The following is a 20,078-nucleotide window of genomic DNA, read 5'->3' on the forward strand; positions in this document are numbered from 1 at the left end:
CCTGCTTTTTGCATTTTTTGCTGTAAAAAAAAAAAAAATAGTGTCTCCCTGATTTTTCAGACACAAATATATCTGTTGAAAATAGTCTGGTGTAGGCCCGAGAAATACAAGTGTGGTTTTGCAGTTCCATGGTACAAACCTCTGTATTATCCACTTTTGGGCCATTTGTATCTAAAAAAAACAGTTTGAGTGTGTCGCTTACTGTTCAGCCGCACATATATATATATTTTAAAAAGCCTGGTATACACCAGTAAATTATTACTGTGGTTTTGATGTTCCACGGTAAAACATCTCTATTATCCTGTTTTTGGCATTTTTTGCTGTATAAAAATAATAATAGTGTCTCCCTGATTTTTCAGACACAAATATATCTGTTGAAAATAGTCTGGTGTAGGCCAGAGAGACAGAAGTGTGCTTTTGCTGTTCCACGGTAAAAAATCTCTATTATCCTGCTTTTTGAATTTTTTACTGTAAAAAAAAAAAAAATAGTGTCTCCCTGATTTTTCAGACACAAATATATCTGTTGAAAATAGTCTGGTGTAGGCCCGAGAAATACAAGTGTGGTTTTGCAGTTCCACGGTACAAACCTCTGTATTATCCACTTTTGGGCCATTTGTATCTAAAAAAAACAGTTTGAGTGTGTCGCTCACTGTTCAGCCGCAAATATATATATATTTTAAAAAGCCTGGTATACACCAGTAAATTATTACTGTGGTTTTGATGTTCCACGGTAAAACATCTCTATTATCCTGTTTTTGGCATTTTTTGCTGTATAAAAATAATAATAGTGTCTCCCTGATTTTTCAGACACAAATATATCTGTTGAAAATAGTCTGGTGTAGGCCAGAGAGACAGAAGTGTGCTTTTGCTGTTCCACGGTAAAAAATCTCTATTATCCTGCTTTTTGCATTTTTTGCTGTAAAAAAAAAAAAAATAGTGTCTCCCTGATTTTTCAGACACAAATATATCTGTTGAAAATAGTCTGGTGTAGGCCAGAGAGACAGAAGTGTGCTTTTGCTGTTCCACGGTAAAAAATCTCTATTATCCTGCTTTTTGCATTTTTTGCTGTAAAAAAAAAAAATAGTGTCTCCCTGATTTTTCAGACACAAATATATCTGTTGAAAATAGTCTGGTGTAGGCCCGAGAAATACAAGTGTGGTTTTGCAGTTCCATGGTACAAACCTCTGTATTATCCACTTTTGGGCCATTTGTATCTAAAAAAAGCAGTTTGAGTGTGTCGCTCACTGTTCAGCCGCAAATATATATATATTTTAAAAAGCCTGGTATACACCAGTAAATTATTACTGTGGTTTTGATGTTCCACGGTAAAACATCTCTATTATCCTGTTTTTGGCATTTTTTGCTGTATAAAAATAATAATAGTGTCTCCCTGATTTTTCAGACACAAATATATCTGTTGAAAATAGTCTGGTGTAGGCCAGAGAGACAGAAGTGTGCTTTTGCTGTTCCATGGTAAAAAATCTCTATTATCCTGCTTTTTGCATTTTTTGCTGTAAAAAAAAAAAAATAGTGTCTCCCTGATTTTTCAGACACAAATATATCTGTTGAAAATAGTCTGGTGTAGGCCCGAGAAATACAAGTGTGGTTTTGCAGTTCCACAGTACAAACCTCTGTATTATCCACTTTTGGGCCATTTGTATCTAAAAAAAACAGTTTGAGTGTGTCGCTCACTGTTCAGCCGCAAATATATATATATTTTAAAAAGCCTAGTATACACCAGTAAATTATAACTGTGGTTTTGCTGTTCCACGGTAAAAAATCTCTATTATTCAGGTTTTGGTAGTTTTTTTCTGTAAAGAAAAACAGTAGTGTCTCCTGACTGTTGTGACACAAAAATATTTCTGTTGAAAATAGTCTTGTGTAGGCCCGACATTCCAGTGTGGTTTTGCAGTTCCACTGGTCAAATCGCTGTACTATCCAGTTTTGGGCCTTTGGTATCTAAAAAAAAAAAGCAGTTTGAGTGTGTCGCTCACTGTTCAGCCGCAAATATCTCTATTTAAAAAAGTGTGGTATACCCCAGTAAACAATAACTGTGGTTTTCCTCTTCCACGGTTCTAATCTACTCTTTATTACCCTTTTTCCATTGACAGTGCAAGTGTAAGCTATTTTACTTCATTTACAATGGGCAAGGCGCGTGGCAAGGACGTGGAAGTGGACGTTCTGGTGATGGTTCGTGCAGAGGACGGGGCCGTGGCCGAGGTGAAAATGTGCCACAACCAACAGCCACATCTTCTCGCTCCCACTTCTTGACCGAATTACTAGGGAAGCACAGAACAACACCAGTATTGAGAACTGATCAGTGTGAACAGGTTATTAATTGGATAGCAGACAATACTTCCAGTTACCTGGGCACCACCACCTCCGGTCTGTCTTCCACACGGTCAACTCTTAGTAGCCGTGAGTCTCGACCGCATACTCCTCCTCACCCTGATGCTCCTTCCTCCCACCATGCCGAGTGTCGTCAGACAGCAAGTGATCCCACACTTGGACACTCTGAAGAGCTGTTCACTGGTCCATTTCCATATTTGGGCCCCTCGCCTGATACGCTTGAAGTGGTGGAAGAGGAGATTCCATGTTGCGATGCCCAAATATTTGAACAGCCACGGCCACAGGAAGTCGACGTTGGCAATCTGTCACAAGAGGTGGACGATGACGAGACACAATTGCCAGGAAGTGAGGAGGAGGATTGTGGTGCGCAAGTGGAAGAGGAGGAGGTGGTGGATGATCTAGTAACTGACCCAACGTGGAAGGAGGACATGCAGAGTGAGGCCAGCAGCACACAGGGGGAGGGAGGCAGATTCCCCCAACAGGCAGGAAGAAGCAGTGTGCTGGCCGCAGACAGAAGGCAGCCAACCATTCCCCGTAACACCAACACGAGGAACGTTGCCAGTACAAGCGGTAGGTCTTCCAGAGTCTGGAATTTTTTTAAAGACTCTGCTGATAACCCCAAAAAGGCCATATGTTCCACCTGCCATGCCAGCATCAGCAGGGGTGACAAAACTACCAGCCTGACCACCACCAGCATGATCAGGCACATGGCAGCAAAGCACCCGACTTTGTGGGGCGAAACCCAGGGTCCACGACCAGTGTCAGCGGGTGTCACCACTGCTTCTTCCACTGTTGTGCGTGCAATAGAACCCCCTATTGTGTGTGCAAGGCAATCCCCTGTCCATACTGCATGTAAAGATGCCCCCTCCTCTCAGTCTTCACTTGTTATGGCAGTTTCTCAAGAAATAGCATCAACGTCCACGTCCACGTCCCACCGCAGCGTTCAATTGTCCATATCCCAGACTTTTGAACGAAAGCGGAAATTCGCAGCTAACGCACCACAGGCCACAGTCCTAAATTCGCACATTTCACGACTGCTTGCATTGGAAATGCTGCCTTTTAGGCTGGTGGAGACGGAATCCTTCCGCAATCTTATGGCGGTGGCCGTCCCTCGGTACTCGGTCCCCAGCCGACACTATTTTGCCCGGTGTGCCATCCCCGCACTACACAAGCACGTATCCCAAAGCATCTGCCGTGCCCTCAACAACGCAGTTACTGGGAGAGTCCACCTGACAACGGACACGTGGACAAGTGCTTGTGGCCAGGGACGGTACATCTCTCTGACGGCACACTGGGTAAACATAGTGGAAGCCGGGACCCAGTCGGACCTTGGGACGGAACACATCCTCCCCACACCGAGGATTGCGACCCTATGTCAGTCAGAGTTGCCCCCACAGTGTACAGCTCCTGCGCATCCTCCTCCTCCTCCTCCTCCTCATGTTCAGCCTCCATCTCAGATATCACCACATCAGTTACAAGCTGGAAGCACTGCAGTACTGCCTCCGCCAAGCGGCAACAGGCTGCGCTGAAACTCATAAGCTTAGGTGATAAACCTCACACTGCTTGTGAGTTGTGGACAGCTGTGAAAGAGCAGGCAGATCTGTGGCTGAGACCGCTGAACCTACATCCCGGCATGGTCGTGTGTGACAATGGCCGTAACCTGGTGGCGGCTCTGAGGCGAGGTGAGATCACACACGTACCATGCCTGGCTCATGTGATTAACCTCGTGGTTCAGCGGTTTCTTAAATCGTACCCCGAGTTGCCAGATCTGCTCGTGAAAGTACGCCGCCTGTCAGCTCATTTTCGCAAGTCGGCTACAGCTTCCGCCGCCCTTGCTGTGTTGCAGCAGCGTTTGCAGCTTCCGGCACACCGACTGGTGTGTGTTGTCCCCACACGTTGGAACTCTACCCTCCACATGTTGCAAAGGATTTGTGAGCAGAAGAGAGCAGTTGTGGAGTACCAGCTGCAACAAGGCCGTCGATATTCAGGTCAGACTCCACACATAAGACCTCAGGAGTGGACCTGGATGTCTGACATATGTACCATCCTGACAAACTTTGAGGAGGCCACCAAGATGGTGAGTGGCGATGACGCCATCATTAGTGTCAGCATCCCACTTGTCTGTCTTTTGCAACGCTCTCTGCAGAGAATTAAAGAGGAGGCATTGCAGCCAGAGTATGATGAGGTGGATCAAGAATCCATAGCGGGCGATTACACACAGCCCAGCCTCATCTCATCCCAACGTGCATTGGGGGACAATGAGGGAGAGGAGGAGGAGGAGGAGGAAGAACAGGAGCTGCTATCATGCGTTGTAGACGGTAGTACCTGTACAAGTGTCATACCGTCGGTTCAGCGTGGGTGGCCTGAGGACAGGAGGGAGGAGGAAGAGGAGGAGGAGGAGAGCATGGTCAGTCGTCATCTTGGTGAGGACACGGAAATCTTGCCCGTTACCAGTCTGGCACGCATGGCTGACTTTATGTTACGCTGCCTTAACCGTGACCCTCGCGTTGTCAAAATGTTGGGTGACAGTCATTACTGGTTGGTGACACTTGTAGACCCCCGCTACAAGGAGAACTTTCACTCTCTTATTCCTGAGGTGGAGAGGTCTACAAAAATGGGGCAATACCAGAAGGCCCTTGCTGCAGAACTCTTAAAAAAATTCCCATCTGAACACGCTAACGGCAGAGGTCACAGTTCGTTGCCCAACCAAGGCGTACAGGCGAGAGAGATGCAACTCCAATCCAGCAGAGGCAGGGGAACACTGTCAACGTTCTGGGACAGTTTTCTGATGCCCTCCCAGTTTACAGGCCCTGAGGCGAGGGGTACTCTCACAAGGAGTGGAAAGTTTCAAAAGATGGTGAGGGAGTACCTTGCCGATCGTACCAGCGTCCTCCGTGATTCCTCTGTGCCTTTTAATTATTGGGTATCAAAGCTGGACACTTGGAATGAACTCGCTCTGTACGCCTTGGAGGTCCTGGCCTGCCCTGCCGCTAGCGTGCTATCGGAGCGTGTTTTTAGTGCCGCTGGGGGAATTATAACTGATAAGCACACTCGCCTGTCAACTGACAATGCTGACAAGCTGACCCTTATCAAAATGAACAAGGGCTGGATTGGGCCAGACTTCTCATCACCACCAAATGACAGCAGAGTAACATAAAGTCAAATCCACTGTGTTATTTCGGGAGGTGTATTCACATGCACTGCTTCACACCCACACATGGGTATACGCTTCCTCGTTTCGGCTGTTTAATCTTCTTCTCCTTATCCTCAGCCTCCACGACCACTATACCACCAGGGTGACCGTGGTCCATGTTGCCAGCATTGCAAGTTCCTCTGTCCTAATTTTTGGCAGCTTTTGCTTGGAAGGCATAGGCAAAGACTATGGGAGACCCACTCCCCAATAATGGGAATAATGTTTTTAATATGCTGTACTGCATGGCTCTTGTAAGGGACATTGCAGGTTCCCCCTTCCTAATTTTTGGCAGCTTTTGCTTGGAAGGCATAGGCAAAGACTATGGGAGACCCACTCTCCAATAATGGGAATAATGTTTTTAATATGCTGTACTGCATGGCTCTTGTAAGGGGCATTAAAATCGTCTTGTTAAGCTACTGTGACCTCCACGTCTCTTCCAAGGGTTGTTAATATTGTCTTTTTATTCCACTGCGACCTCCACCACTCTTCCAAGGGGCATTAAAAGCGTCTTGTTAAGCTACTGTGACATCCACGTCTCTTCCACGAGGCATTGATATTGTCTTTTTATTCCACTGTAACCTCCACCACTCTTCCAAGGGGCATTAAAACTGTCTTGTTAAACCACTCTGAACTCCACGTCTCTTCCAAGGGGCATTAAAACCATCTTGTTAAGCTACTGTGACCTCCACATCTCTTCCAAGGGGCATTAAAACTGTCTTGTTAAACCACTCTGAACTCCACGTCTCTTCTAAGGGGCATTAGAACCGTCTTGTTAAACCACTCTGAACTCCACAGCTCTTCCAAGGGTCATTGACATGTTGTTTTTAATTACCTCTAACCTCCACGACTCTTGCAACGGGCATTGCATTTCCTCCTAATTTTTGTCAGCTTTTGCTTTTCAATGCATAGGCGAACACTATGGGAGACCCACTCCCCAATAATGGGTAGAAGGTTTTTAATACGCTGTAATCCACGTCTGTTTCAAGGGGCATTGCAGTGCCTAATAATTTTTGGAAAGCCTTCCATTCCCTGCTTAGGCCAACAGTGTACAGGAGACCCAGTTGCTATAAATGGAAAAAACGGTTTAGTTAAGGCCCTCTGACCTCCATGTCACTTCCAAGGGGCATTGGAGTGCCTCGAAATTTTTGGTAGGCATTGCATTCACTGTATGCCTTATAACTGTGTAGCTGAACCTCTCCTTTTGGTACGGAAACATATCCTATAAGACATGTGTGGTTGGCTGGCCTGATATTGATGTGAATGGTCCCTGTTCCTCCTGCTCTTTCTCCTTTGCCACCACCTCATCCATCATTCATCACCTGAAGCTTTGTTTTAACGGGAGTCATAGAACTGGGATAGTAGCAGGAAAACATCCAGCAATCCTCGAAGGAGGTAGAATATGCGCCAAAACGCTGACCACCTCAGGCCTAGCTGCTACTACATACATGCGCTTGCATTCCAAGGAACAGAAAGCTAAGGAGGTGGATGGCCTCATGATCATGAATAATTTACTCGTTGTGTAGGAGGCCGACCACTGCTGCTGTCTACCTTCTGAACTTTGTGTTGAAGCCTGATTGACCCAGGACCCGCAATCCTCTATGTCTGGAGGACGTGTTGCATCCCAGTGTCCAACTGTGTCCCGGCTTCCACAATATTAACCCAGTGTGAAGGCGTCAGTGAGATGAACCATTCCTGGCCACATTCACTTGTCCACGTGTTTGTGGTTAGGCTGTCCTTCCCACTAAATGCACTGGGGAGGGCACAGGTAATGTTTTGGTATGCGCGCTTGTGTATAAGGCGCACCGGAACAAATAGGGGCGGCTGGGGACCGTTTATGGACACCCGGCCACCCCCACGTGGCTGGGGACTGTGTGTGGGCACCCGGCCGCGGGGCAGCTGGGGACTGAGTATGGACACCCGGCCGCCCCCTGGCGGCTGGGGACCAAGCATGGACACCCGGCCGCCGGGTGGCTGGGGACTGAGTATGAATTCCAGGCTACCGACGCAGCCATGACGTGGTGGCCAGATTCCACCTCCACATGCCTAAAAGGCCCAATTTCAAGTGCAAGCAAGCTAGCAGTATGGTATTGCAGCCTGGGGGGTGGGTGGGTGGCAGGCTGCATACTTGCGCTTGTATTGCAAGTTATGGGGGAGGTACAATTGAACACTGCCCTGGGACAAGGACTTGCACGGGGATAGTTGCAAGTCTGCATCTTCTGATGCAGCAAGGATCACTTCTGATGGGCACACTTTTAGGCAGTGACCTGGGTGTCAGAGATGCTTCCAGGGGTCTACCCCATGCTGTTCCCATGTCTTTTTAGCACTGTATGCATGTGTCACACAGCACATGGCCAGATAAGGTTGTAAAATGTTAAAATGACATTTCCCGGTGAATGCATTTGTCACGGTTGAAAGCAATACAAACGTGCAAAAACGCATAAAAAATGCTACTTGTGAACATAGCCCAAGGTGTGGAGGAGTATTTTTGTTTTTGGTTATTTATTTTACCTTATACACAAGTCTTTACCCTGGAAAGGATGTTCCTTAACCCCTTTCCGACCTGGTCAGTAATAGTACGCACCAGGTCGGGAAGGCCGGTTCAGCGGGGGCTCCGGCGGTGAGCCCGCACTGAAGCGAGCACATGTCAGCTGATTATTGGAATCGCAATCCACCCGCGGCTGTTAATATGTTAAATCTCTGACAGTGGCATTTAACTCGCGCTTCCGGGAGTCCTAAGCCCCGCCCATCAGTGACCCCGTCATGTGATCGCGGGTCACCAATGGGTGGGCATGACAACTCAGGGTCAGCAGCAGACGCCTGTGGTTGTCATGTCTCAATTGCTATGAGCGCCACCTAGTGGTCAGCGCTCATAGCAAGTGAGCATTTCTCCTGCATACAAGCGATCTGCTCATCGCTTGTATGCAGTAGAAGCAATCTGACAACTGCTGCTTCTAGTCTCCTCTGGAGACTATAGAAGCAAGCAGAAAGTGTAAAAAAAAGTTTAAAAAAAAAAAAAAAAATCTAAAAGTTTCAGTCACCCCCCTTTCGCCCCATTCAAAATAAAATATATATATATTTGGTATCGCCGCGTTCAGAATCGCCCGATCTATCAATATAAAAGAAGAATTAATACAATCAGTAAACGGCGTAACGAGAAAAAAATTTTAAACGCCAGAATTAAGTTTTTTTGGTCGCTACAACTTTGCAATAAAGTGCAATAACGGGCGATCAAAACATCGGATCTACCCCAAAATGGTATCAATAAAAACGTCAGCCCGGCACGCAAAAAATAAGCCCTCACCTGGCCCCAGATCCCAAAAAAATGGAGAAGCTAAGGGTCTCGGAAAATGGCGTCATTTTTTTTTTGTTTTTTTAGCAAGCTTTGGATTTTTTTTGAACCACTTAAATAAAAAAGAACCTATACATGTTTGTTGTCTATGAACTCGTAACGACGTGGAAAATAATGATGGCAGGTCAGTTTTAGCAATCTGTGAACGTGGTAAAAAAAGGACCCAAAAAACAACTGTGGAATTGCATTTTTTTTGCAGTTTCACTGCACTTGGAATTTTTTTCCCATTTTTCAGCACATGATATGGTAAAACCAGTGATGGTGTTTAAAAGTACAACTCGTCCCGCAAAAAATAAGCCCTCACATGGCCATATTGAACGAAAATTAAAAAAGTTCTGGCTCTGGGAAGAAGGGGAGCAAAAAAGGAAAACACAAAAACAGAAAGACCCATGGTTGTTAAGGGGTTAACATATTTCACAGGAAAGCACTTTCACTTTCGTTTTTGAACGTTTTATTGTGAGCCTGTAAAAGTGGCCTAATACCTCTGACCACGTTGTTGACAGCAGTGACCTAGGGGTCAGAAATGCTTCCAGGGGCGATCCCCATGCTGTCCCCATGTCATTTGAGTACTGTCACTATCGTTTTGGGCACTTTTTAGGCTGTCTACAGACTGCCGGGGGAGCCACCGCAAAAATGTTCGGGTCTCCCATAGACTAACATTGGGCTCGTTGCTCGGGTCGAGCACCCGAGTATCACAGTGAGCTCGGCCCGAGCTTCGAGCACCCGAGCATTTTAGTGCTCGCTCAACACTATTTATAATGTTATGTAACGTTTAAGATTCGTGCCTCCCATAAAGGGAAGATTGTTCGTGTATTGCTTATGTTTCATATTCTTATATAAAATGTACTTCAGCCCGGGAGTGCTGAGTTTAACTAGGGGGGAATGTGACGCCCAGCTGCGCTTGGTATCACAGATCCTAGAAGGGTGTATTGAAGGATTCCTCCACAAGAGGCCCCCATAACCATTCACACATCTCCACCTTCCACCTCAGACCACCAGAGGGAGCCCGTTAGGGATATATAAGGGAAGGTGGAGCCAGGCAGCAGTTAGTCTAGACTAGAGTCGACAGAGAGCAAACCTGTTGAGAGAGTTCCTGCAGAGTGAGACACAGAAAGAGGTCAGTCTGCAGTGGAGCACAGTCGAGACTCAGTTGTAGCTCAGAGTGGTGAGCTTTAGGTGTGCCGGCGCCATAAGATCGGTGAAGCGCGGCAAGCTGCCGTTAGTGTGAGTAGCCTAGTGAGGGCCCGAGTAGGCCGAAGGCAAGAGGAGAGTTAGTACATAGGGGGCAGGGGAGCTTAATTGGCTCAACCCGAAGCCGTTACCGGACACCGGGTCCGAAGCTTACCGGGATCTCCACGACCCAGTAAGATAAACCGAAATCCCTGGAGAACTACAAGTCCCAGGATCGCTAAAGTGCTGATACGTAACAGAGCCAGGAGACACATAGGCCCCGTAGGTCGGTAGCGTGCACTCCAAGAGAAGGCCCAACCACAAGGTCAGCCAGCGCAGGGCAAAGACAAAGTTAGGTCTAGCTCCAGGCAGGTCAGAAACTTACTACGCAGAAGCAAGAAACAGGAGGCCCAAAACCCGCTCATTGGGGAGGATCCTGACATGCACCCTTCACCCTACAGTGCTCCGGGACGTGCCTGAATTTCCATCAGTAAAAGGTACTGAAGTGACTATCTGTTAAGTTCTGCTACCAAAGCTAAGGAAAGAGAGGAGATCTGTCCCTACTATAAGACTCAGCTGAATCCCTACGATGTAACAGGGAACCTGATCCTGCGATCAGACCTGCTAAAGTCCTAATCTAGTCTGTACGAAGACCTATAGATGTGGGGAGGGAATCCCTACAAGTACTAAGGACTGGGAGGAATATGGGACACCTCCTAACAGAAATAGTAGCAGACAGACGAACAAACAAAATAGATAGAACATAGAGGTCCGTAGACCAAGCAAACTAACAGAGCTAGATACAGAGCACAGGCTAGCTAGAAAGTAGATATACAATGAAGTCCAGCAAAGCCAGAAGGGCGGAGCAGGACTAAATAGGCCAACAAGGTCATGTGACCAGCAAAGGAAAAAAAACCTAACAGCAAGGTTCTAACAGTACCCCCCCTTCTAAGAGGATCCTCCGGATCCCCTAGGACCAGGCTTATCAGGAAATCTCCTGTGAAACGCTCTGATAAGTCTGGACGCGGAAACATCATCTGACCTCACCCAAGAGTTATCCTCGGGTCCGAAACCTTTCCAGGCCACAAGATACTGCAAACTACCTCTATACCGTCTAGAGTCAAGGATGCGAGAAATTTCATATTCCCCGTCCTCCACCACCGGAGGAACAGAGGCAGAGGCGTCACCATCCGACACAACAGCTTTTTTTAACAGAGAGACATGAAAGACCGGATTAATTCTCCAGGAGGTAGGGACCTCCAACCTAACAGCAGATTGGTTGACAACCTGAAGCACCTTAAAGGGCCCTACAAACTTGGGACCCAATTTCTTAGAAGGAATCCTCAACCGCAGATTCCTAGAGGACAACCAAACCATGTCACCAACAGCGAACAAAACCTCCTGTCGTTTCCTATCAAAGTAGTCTTTAGATTTTCTGTTGGCCTCCTGAAGATTACCACGCACATCCGTCCAAACTCTTTCCAAATCACCGGAAAAATTCTCCTCCTCAGGCACGGCAGATCCCAACTTGGAGAACGACCCAAACGACGGATGTCTCCCAGAACAACAAAAAAAAGGCGAACAACCAGCAGAAGAAGATGTATGATTGTTCAGAGCAAATTCGGCAAGTGGCAGAAACTCAGACCACCCCTCTTGATTGTCTGCCACAAAACAACGCAAGAACTGCTCAACATCCTGGTTTTTCCTTTCTGTCTGGCCATTAGATTCAGGATGATATCCGGACGAAAACGACAAATGAATTCCCAACCTGTCACAAAAGGCACGCCAAAAACGAGCCACGAACTGAGGACCCCTATCAGAAACAATGTCAGTAGGAACGCCATGAAGTCTGACAATTTCCTTGACAAAGGCCTTAGCGAGAGTTTTAGCGCAGGGCAGTTTGACGAAGGGAACCAAGTGACACATCTTGCTAAAACGGTCCACGACCACCCAGATGACAGTAAAACCCTCAGAGGGGGGAAGGTCAGTTATAAAGTCCATAGCCAAATGTGTCCAAGGAGCACTGGGGACCTCCAAAGGACAAAGCAACCCCGCAGCAGGAGTATGTGAGGACTTAGATCTAGCACATATAGTACATTGGCGCACCCACTTAATGACTTCCTTCTGCCATCCAGGCCACCAAAAACTGCGACCCACCAGTCTCTTGGTCTCAGAGATTCCGGGATGACCTGCCAACCGAGATTCGTGACACTCAACAAACAAATCTCTCCTAAAGGTCTCAGGCACAAACAACCTCCCATGAGGAGTGTTAGATGGGGCATTCTCCTGAGCTTTAAGAATCTCATCTTCCAAAACGGAGTCTAAAGCAGCTATCACAACACCTTCTTGTAAAATGTTTTCCTCTTTCTCAGCACCGACTATGGGAGAAAAACTGCGAGACAAGGCATCCGCCTTAACATTCTTAGTACCAGGGATGTAAGTAACGGAGAAATTAAACCGCGAGAAAAACAGTGCCCACCTAGCCTGACGGGCATTCAGGCGCTTGGCAGCATCAAGATATATCAGATTTTTATGATCCGTAAGAACCTGAACGGGAAATTCCGCACCTTCCAAGAAGTGGCGCCAGTGTTCAAATGCGAGTTTAATAGCCAATAATTCCCGATTACCAATATCGTAATTCAATTCAGTCTCCGAAAATTTTTTTGAAAAAAAGGCACAGGGATGTAATCCATCCCCGTTATCCTGAGACAATACTGCGCCAACCCCCACAGAGGAAGCATCAACCTCAACCAAAAACGGCCTAGTAACATCAGGCTGCATAAGGATGGGAGCAGAGGTGAACCTCTCCTTGAGATACACAAAAGCTTCAATGGCCTCAGAAGACCACTGAACCGCATCAGCACCTTTCCTGGTGAGATCAGTCAGAGGTTTGACAATACTAGAAAAATTTTTTATGAACTTTCTATAGTAATTGGCGAAACCCAAAAACCTCTGTATCGATTTCAAACCAATAGGCCTAGGCCATTCCTGCACAGCCTGAACCTTAACCGGATCCATCTCAAAACCTTTGCTGGAGATAATGTAGCCCAAAAAACTAATTCTCTGTACAGCGAACTCACATTTCTCCAGCTTAGCAAAAAGCGAATTGTCCATTAATAACTGTAATACCTCACGCACGCTCCGCCAATGAGACTCCAGATCTGGCGAATAAATCAAAATGTCATCCAAATATACAACCACATTTTTACCGATCAAAGGTCTAAGGATGTCATTAATCAGATTCTGAAAAAATGCAGGAGCATTAGTAAGACCAAAAGGCATAACCAGATTCTCAAAATGACCCACAGGAGTGTTAAAAGCTGTCTTCCATTCATCACCCTCCTTCATGCGCAACAGATTGTATGCCCCCTTAAGGTCAATTTTAGAGAACCACTTGGCCCCCAATAACTGGTTAAACAGATCAGGAATCAATGGCAGTGGGTAAGGATTGCGTACCGTAATTTTGTTAATCTCACGAAAATCCAGACAAGGACGCAAACCGCCGTCCTTTTTTTTTACAAAAAAAAATCCAACCGCCACAGGAGACTTAGAGGGCCTAATGTGACCGGCGGCCAAGCTTGTCTGTATGTATTCCTCCAAAGCCTTCCTCTCAGGAATAGTAAGGTTAAATAAACGACTCTTAGGAAGAGTCGCTCCAGGGACAAATTCAATAGAACAATCATAGTCTCTATGGGGAGGCAAAACCTGCGATTCCTTCTCAGAAAAAACTCTCCAAAAATCCTGAATAGGAACAGGCAATTCTCCCCTATCCAAAGCTGCAATACGCCCGTTACAACACTTGTCATAACATTTATGGCTCCAGGATTTAATTTCACTGGTAGACCAATCCAGTACAGGATTGTGAAATTTTAACCAGGGCAATCCCAATATTACTGGAGAAGGCAAGTTATTCAACACTACCAAATCCAATTTCTCATGGTGAACACCATTAATAGTGAGAGGAAATTCACTGACCTTGAGAGTAATATTCTTCAAAGGGGAGCCATCCACAGAAACCACAGCAATGGGGGATGACAAAGGTTCAGGTTTTAAATTGAGTTTTTCCACGAATCCCCCATCAATTACATTCAGTGTAGACCCGCAATCAACAAACACCCGAAATTCCATTAATTTTTCCTGAGCAATCGTGGAAGCAGCTAAAAATATACCCTTGGAATTTAAACAGGCAATACGGGCGTGACTGACCATTTTTTTTTCTTTCTTCATACGAAGCTCACAGCCTTTAATCAAATGACCAGATTTTCCGCAATAGAAACACAAGCCTTGCGAAAAACGACGGTCTTTTTCTTGAGAGCGAGGTGCCACCGATCCAATCTCCATCGGTTCACCACTGTTAGTACACACATTATCATAACCAGAAACTGACATAGCAGAGGATTTGCTCTCATTAACCCTAGCACGCAGTCTTCTATCCACCCGTATAGCTAATTGCATAGCCTGTTGCAAATCTTCAGGTGTAGGATAAGCAATTAGCAGGTCTTTAACCCTTTCACTGAGCCCAGCAAGAAACAGACTTTTCAGAGCAGAATCGTTCCACCCTGTTTGAGTGGACCAATGACGAAAATGTGTACAATATTTTTCCACATTACCCGATCCTTGTTTTAGACGTCTCAACTCAGTCTCAGCTGATGCGACACGGTCAGGATCATCATATAATAGTCCCAAAGCAGAAAAAAAACTATCCACTGATCTGAAGCATGAATCACTAGGTTGCAAAGAAAAGGCCCACTCCTGAGGCTCTTTGCGCAAAAGTGACATTATGAACCCTACGCGCTGGGATTCATCCCCAGAGGACTTAGGTCTCAAACGAAAATACAATAAGCAAGCATTTTTAAATGAAAAAAATTCTCGGTGTTCACCAAAAAACAAATCCGGCAAACATACCTTAGGCTCCAAGAAATGTGCTCCAGGACAGTTACTCACGTGCTGACGGAGCTCGGCCACCTCCAGAGAGAGTCCCTGCAGGCGATGAGTCAAATCCTGAATCGACACCATGATGGAACAGAAAAAATCTTTCCTTAGAGAATTTGCTGGCTGGACTTACTGTTAAGTTCTGCTACCAAAGCTAAGGAAAGAGAGGAGATCTGTCCCTACTATAAGACTCAGCTGAATCCCTACGATGTAACAGGGAACCTGATCCTGCGATCAGACCTGCTAAAGTCCTAATCTAGTCTGTACGAAGACCTATAGATGTGGGGAGGGAATCCCTACAAGTACTAAGGACTGGGAGGAATATGGGACACCTCCTAACAGAAATAGTAGCAGACAGACGAACAAACAAAATAGATAGAACATAGAGGTCCGTAGACCAAGCAAACTAACAGAGCTAGATACAGAGCACAGGCTAGCTAGAAAGTAGATATACAATGAAGTCCAGCAAAGCCAGAAGGGCGGAGCAGGACTAAATAGGCCAACAAGGTCATGTGACCAGCAAAGGAAAAAAAACCTAACAGCAAGGTTCTAACACTATCGTGTCTGTCCCCGTTCTTTCTCTGACCCGGCTGGGCCTCGTCTGTCCTGCATACCCCGTCATACACTGCCCTGAGGCCTAGCTCCACCTGTGGGGAGCTATACCACCCAGCTGTCTTATCATCGGCCTCAGTGGACTGCGCAGTGCTGGTGATTCTCACCAGAAGCCATAGGTGGCGTCACGAACTTTTATAAATTTCACAGATCACCAACCCTTTTAAAGGAGTGACCCCAGGGTACGGGCCCGGGAGCCGACCACCGCAACATCCCTAAAGGCCAGGCTAAAGGCCCGGGTACTGAGTCATCCCCATTCCCCTGGGCGAGTCAATACATCTTGATAGACGCCTTCGGGATAGACGGGTGAGGCCACATTCTCCGGGGCCTTCTTGTCGGGGTTGTGTACCTCTGCCGGGGGAGCGTTCTGGGGTTGAGCCACTACTGGGGGAGGTGGAAGAACCCATGTTGTTAGGGGGTGTCTCTACATCATACATCTCCCCGGAGATTCACAGGAAAAAAGGCGTATGATTTTTTTTTGTGGGAAAAGGGACATTTTGTTGGGACCTGTCCTGCAATTCCTAAACAAAAGGAGTCTCAATTAACTCTTGGTAGTCTGGAGTTGGATAACAAGGGGTGCATTTGTTACCAACCTGCAGTTCCTGATTTGACCTGTCAGCAGAGGTGGTGGTAAAGAGCAAAACCGAGAAAATTTCTGTGCTTGTTGACAGTGGAGCCGGAGTCAGCATGGTTGATGCTGAGTTTGTGTAGGCTCATGGTCTTGCTTGCTGTGCTTTAGCTGAACCTATTTCCATCTTTACCATTGACTCGGCGCCACTTGCACAAAAAGCATTTACTCAGATTGTACATAATGTAAAACTGAGGGTGGGGTCAGTTCATTGTGAAATAAATTCTTGCTATGTCTTGGACAATCTTTCCACACCAATTGTTTTGGGTATTCCTTGGCTTGTTAAACACAATCCGTTGGTGGATTGGCAAACCGGGGAGATTACTGCCATGAGAATTGTTTAGGTATTTCCCTTGCTACTATCTCTACGGATATATTAACTGCTTTTCTGTCTGGTTTAAAGGACGTTTTTTCTGAGAGGGAGTGTCAGGATTTACCTCCTCATCGTGCTTATGACTGTCCTATTAATCTGACTCCGGAGCCAAACTACCGAAATCCAGACTGTATAATCTTTCTGGCCCTGAGAGACAAGCCATGAAGGATTTCATTGCAGAAAGTCTGGAGAAGGGACATATCAGACCCTCATCTTCGCCCGTGGCGGCAGGGTACTTCTTTGTGAAGAAAAAAGCTGGCGGTCTACGTCCCTGTTTAGATTTCTGGGAATTAAATCAAATTGCCATTCGTGATCCATACCCTCTTTCTCTGATTCCTGATTTGTTCAGCCAGGTTGTAGGAGCTAACATAGTAACATAGTTTTTTTATGGTTGAAGGAAGACTAAGTCCATCTAGTTCAACCCATAGCCTAACATGTTGATCCAGAGGAAGTAAAAAAAAAAACATGTGGCAAACACTAAGCTCCACATTGGGGAAAAAAATTCCTTCCTGACTCCACATACGGCAATCAGACTAGTTCCCTGGATCAACGCCCTATCAAGGAATCTAGGTATTCTCTAAGTTGGATTTAAGGGGCGCCTACAACCTGGTTAGAATCAGAGAAGGGGACGAATGAAAAACAGCGTTCACTACCCCGGAAGGACATTTCGAGAGTTTGGTTATGCCTTTAGGTTTGACCACTGCACCTGCTGTATTCCAACATTTCATAAATTATATTTTCCATTATTTGGTGGGGAGGTTTGTGGTGGTCTATCTGGACGATATTTTGGTTTACTCACCTGATTTTGAGACTCATCGTGGGCATATTAAGCAGGTGCTCCAGATATTAAGGGATAACAAACTTTATGCCAAACTGGAAAAATGTGTTTTTGCTGTTCACGAGGTGCAGTTTTTGGGGTACTCGTTGTCATCTTCGGATGGATCCGGAGAAGATCCGTGCAGTCCTTGACTGGGAATGTCCCGAGAACCTGAAGGCTCTAAAACATTTTCTGGGCTTTACTATTTTTTACCGGAAATTCATCCAAACTTACTCTGTAGTTGTGAAACCCCTTACTGACATGACTAAGAAGCGGTCTGATTTTTCCAAATGGTCGGATGCTTCCCTCCAGGCTTTTTCTTCCTTAAAGAATCATTTTTCCACTGCACCTATACTCAGTCAACCCGATGTTTCCCAACCCTTTATTATTATTATTTATTTATATAGCGCCAATGATTCAATGCTACTGTACATAAGAAGGGGTTACATACCAAATACAGATATCACTTACAGTAAATGAACTAACAATGATAGAACGGTACGGAGGGAAGAGGACCCTGCCCCGGGTGTGTCAGAAGTGACAGACAGTCGCCCTGCAGTTGGTTGCAGGAGATCTCTACGTTTGGCATTACAGACATCTTCTTAGAGGTTGGCTGTCTCTAGGACCCAGTGCGGCGATTGGTGAAGAGCCAATACAGGGACGTTAGGGGAGACAGGGTGATGCTAGATCAATCTAGGAGGTCTCCACTCCCCCCCCTTTCCCTAGAGTCTGGGCTCCCTTTCACTCTTCCCTTTGTGATGCACTAAGTCTTTCCCACACCTTGCCTGACAGAAGCCTTCAGGATTGTGAATGCAGCTCTGGAGTATAGTACAGATTGTAGTTACCTGATAACTGTTGTCTCATGTAATATTTTTGTTTTACTTCTAAAGGTCCAAAGAAATCCTGAGAGATACAAAGAGAAGGAACCAGTGGAAGAAGAGGTGAGCCCGATCCGACGTGCTTCATCAATGCGACGCTCAGCGTATGCATTCTCCCATCAGAGAGGATATGGCGAACTCATCTCAACTGGACGCAGCATACGGAGGAAGAAGGCTGCACCCAAAGAAATGAGTGCATCTAATGGAAACGCTTAAAGGGGCTGTCTCATAAAAGCAGTACTTGTCCAAATGGATTTTTAGGAGGAGGGAGTTCTCACTTTGGGATCACCCAAGTAGTCAAAATGGAGACCTACTACTTAATCGCAACCTCTATTTTGGAAGATTAGGTCTACCTATGCATTGACATGGACGGCCATTCATTTGTCTTTGCCAGACAGGGCATGCTCAAGATGAACGCCAGGATGAAATTCCGTTTTAAAGAGAAACCTTTTCATTAGCCGTGCCTCTGTCAAAGATGGTGTCCAGAGAAGATGCATTCTTCTGAATAATGTTTACATGGGCTATGATGCCGGGTTACTGACATTTATTTAGATAATGATTTTAATAAATTATTTTTAGACTTTATTATGAGGCTTCATATTAATTTATACTTAAATCAATTTCATATATTATATGAAGTGCAACTTGAACTTTAAGGGTCAAGAGATTTTAAATTTTTGCGTTTTCCTTTTTTAACCTCCCTGTCTTCAAAGATCCAAAACTTTTTTATTTTTCTGCTGATATAGCTATACTTTATAACTGCGACCATCCTCCAAAAAGTGGGACTAAGTAGAAAAGTAAAAAAAAAAAAAAATTGTAAAATATATATAATAATAAATAATAATTAAAGTAAATATATATATATAAAAACATGGCTTTAATGATCCATTAAAAGCAACGTTTCGCAGATTTCTCTGCCTTTCTCAAGTAGTGGACAAACATTAAGTGAACATTTAAATAGAGTTTGCACAGTATACCATCCATCAATTATGTAAAATAGTGGTAATTAATACATCAGGTGCTCATACCAGCATATTCAGTGATACATGTGAGCAAGTCACCCAGTTGATATACCGTACATCTGTTTCTAAAGTGCAACAGTGTAATAAAGTGTAGACTGTGAGTCCTCGCGGGCAGGGTCCTCGCTCCTCCTGTACCAGTCGCTGTCACACTGTGTTCAAGATTATTGTAATTGTTCTTGTATTATACCCCTTTTTCACATGTAAAGCGCCATGGAATAAATGGCGCTATAATAATAAATAATAATAATAATAAAGTGCTAATGAGCTCATATAAAGAAGGATACCATGTTCATATGGGGGTACTAAAAACAGTCATAATGCAGAAAAAAATCTTACTATACACCTATGATAAAGACACCTCCGTCACCCACGCTGTATTCGGCTTCCTCCCTGCCGCACTGAGCGTGTCTGTGACGTTTCCTCGGAACTAACCAATCGGTACAGTGTGCGTGAGCTTGCACAGTGTTAACCTTCCAAGGCCACCATTTTACTTAAGGGCAAACTTGCCCACAACATTCAGGCTCACAATACATGCATACTGAGGCTTAAACATTTAAAATAAATATCAATATAGATCAATTAGACCACATAGGTCATATTAAGAGTGCAACTAGCCCCTAGGAGTGCAGGATAGGATGTTATGGATGGATTACATCCACACTCCCTCCGCATCTCCCAGCTGCCTTATGCACAGTATAATCATATGAACAAAAGCCTCCAAAGCAAGTATACTCCACTCCATAGCTTTCCAAGGG

At 45.5% G+C, this 20,078-nt stretch overlaps 1 protein-coding gene across 2 annotated transcripts in view; it reads left to right on the forward strand.

Annotated features, from left to right (window-relative positions):
- The window catches only part of LOC141270821 (phospholipid-transporting ATPase IC-like), a 193,004-nt gene extending 173,906 nt beyond the window's left edge, over nt 1–19,098 (forward strand). Inside the window, exon 28 of one of the 2 annotated variants that reach the window (XM_073680932.1) lies at nt 18,314–19,098. In XM_073680932.1, the coding sequence (XP_073537033.1) occupies nt 18,314–18,517 (204 nt within the window). In that variant the 3' untranslated portion in view covers nt 18,518–19,098. The remainder of the gene's footprint in view (nt 1–18,313) is intronic. The other variant, XM_073680927.1, reaches the window with a different exon arrangement.
- Nucleotides 19,099–20,078: the final 980 nt, after the last annotated feature.

The sequence above is a fragment of the Phyllobates terribilis genome, unplaced genomic scaffold (assembly GCF_046119375.1).
Source record: "Phyllobates terribilis strain yellow unplaced genomic scaffold, ASM4611937v1 Scaffold_1__5_contigs__length_1240528914, whole genome shotgun sequence".
Taxonomy (NCBI): domain Eukaryota; kingdom Metazoa; phylum Chordata; class Amphibia; order Anura; family Dendrobatidae; genus Phyllobates; species Phyllobates terribilis.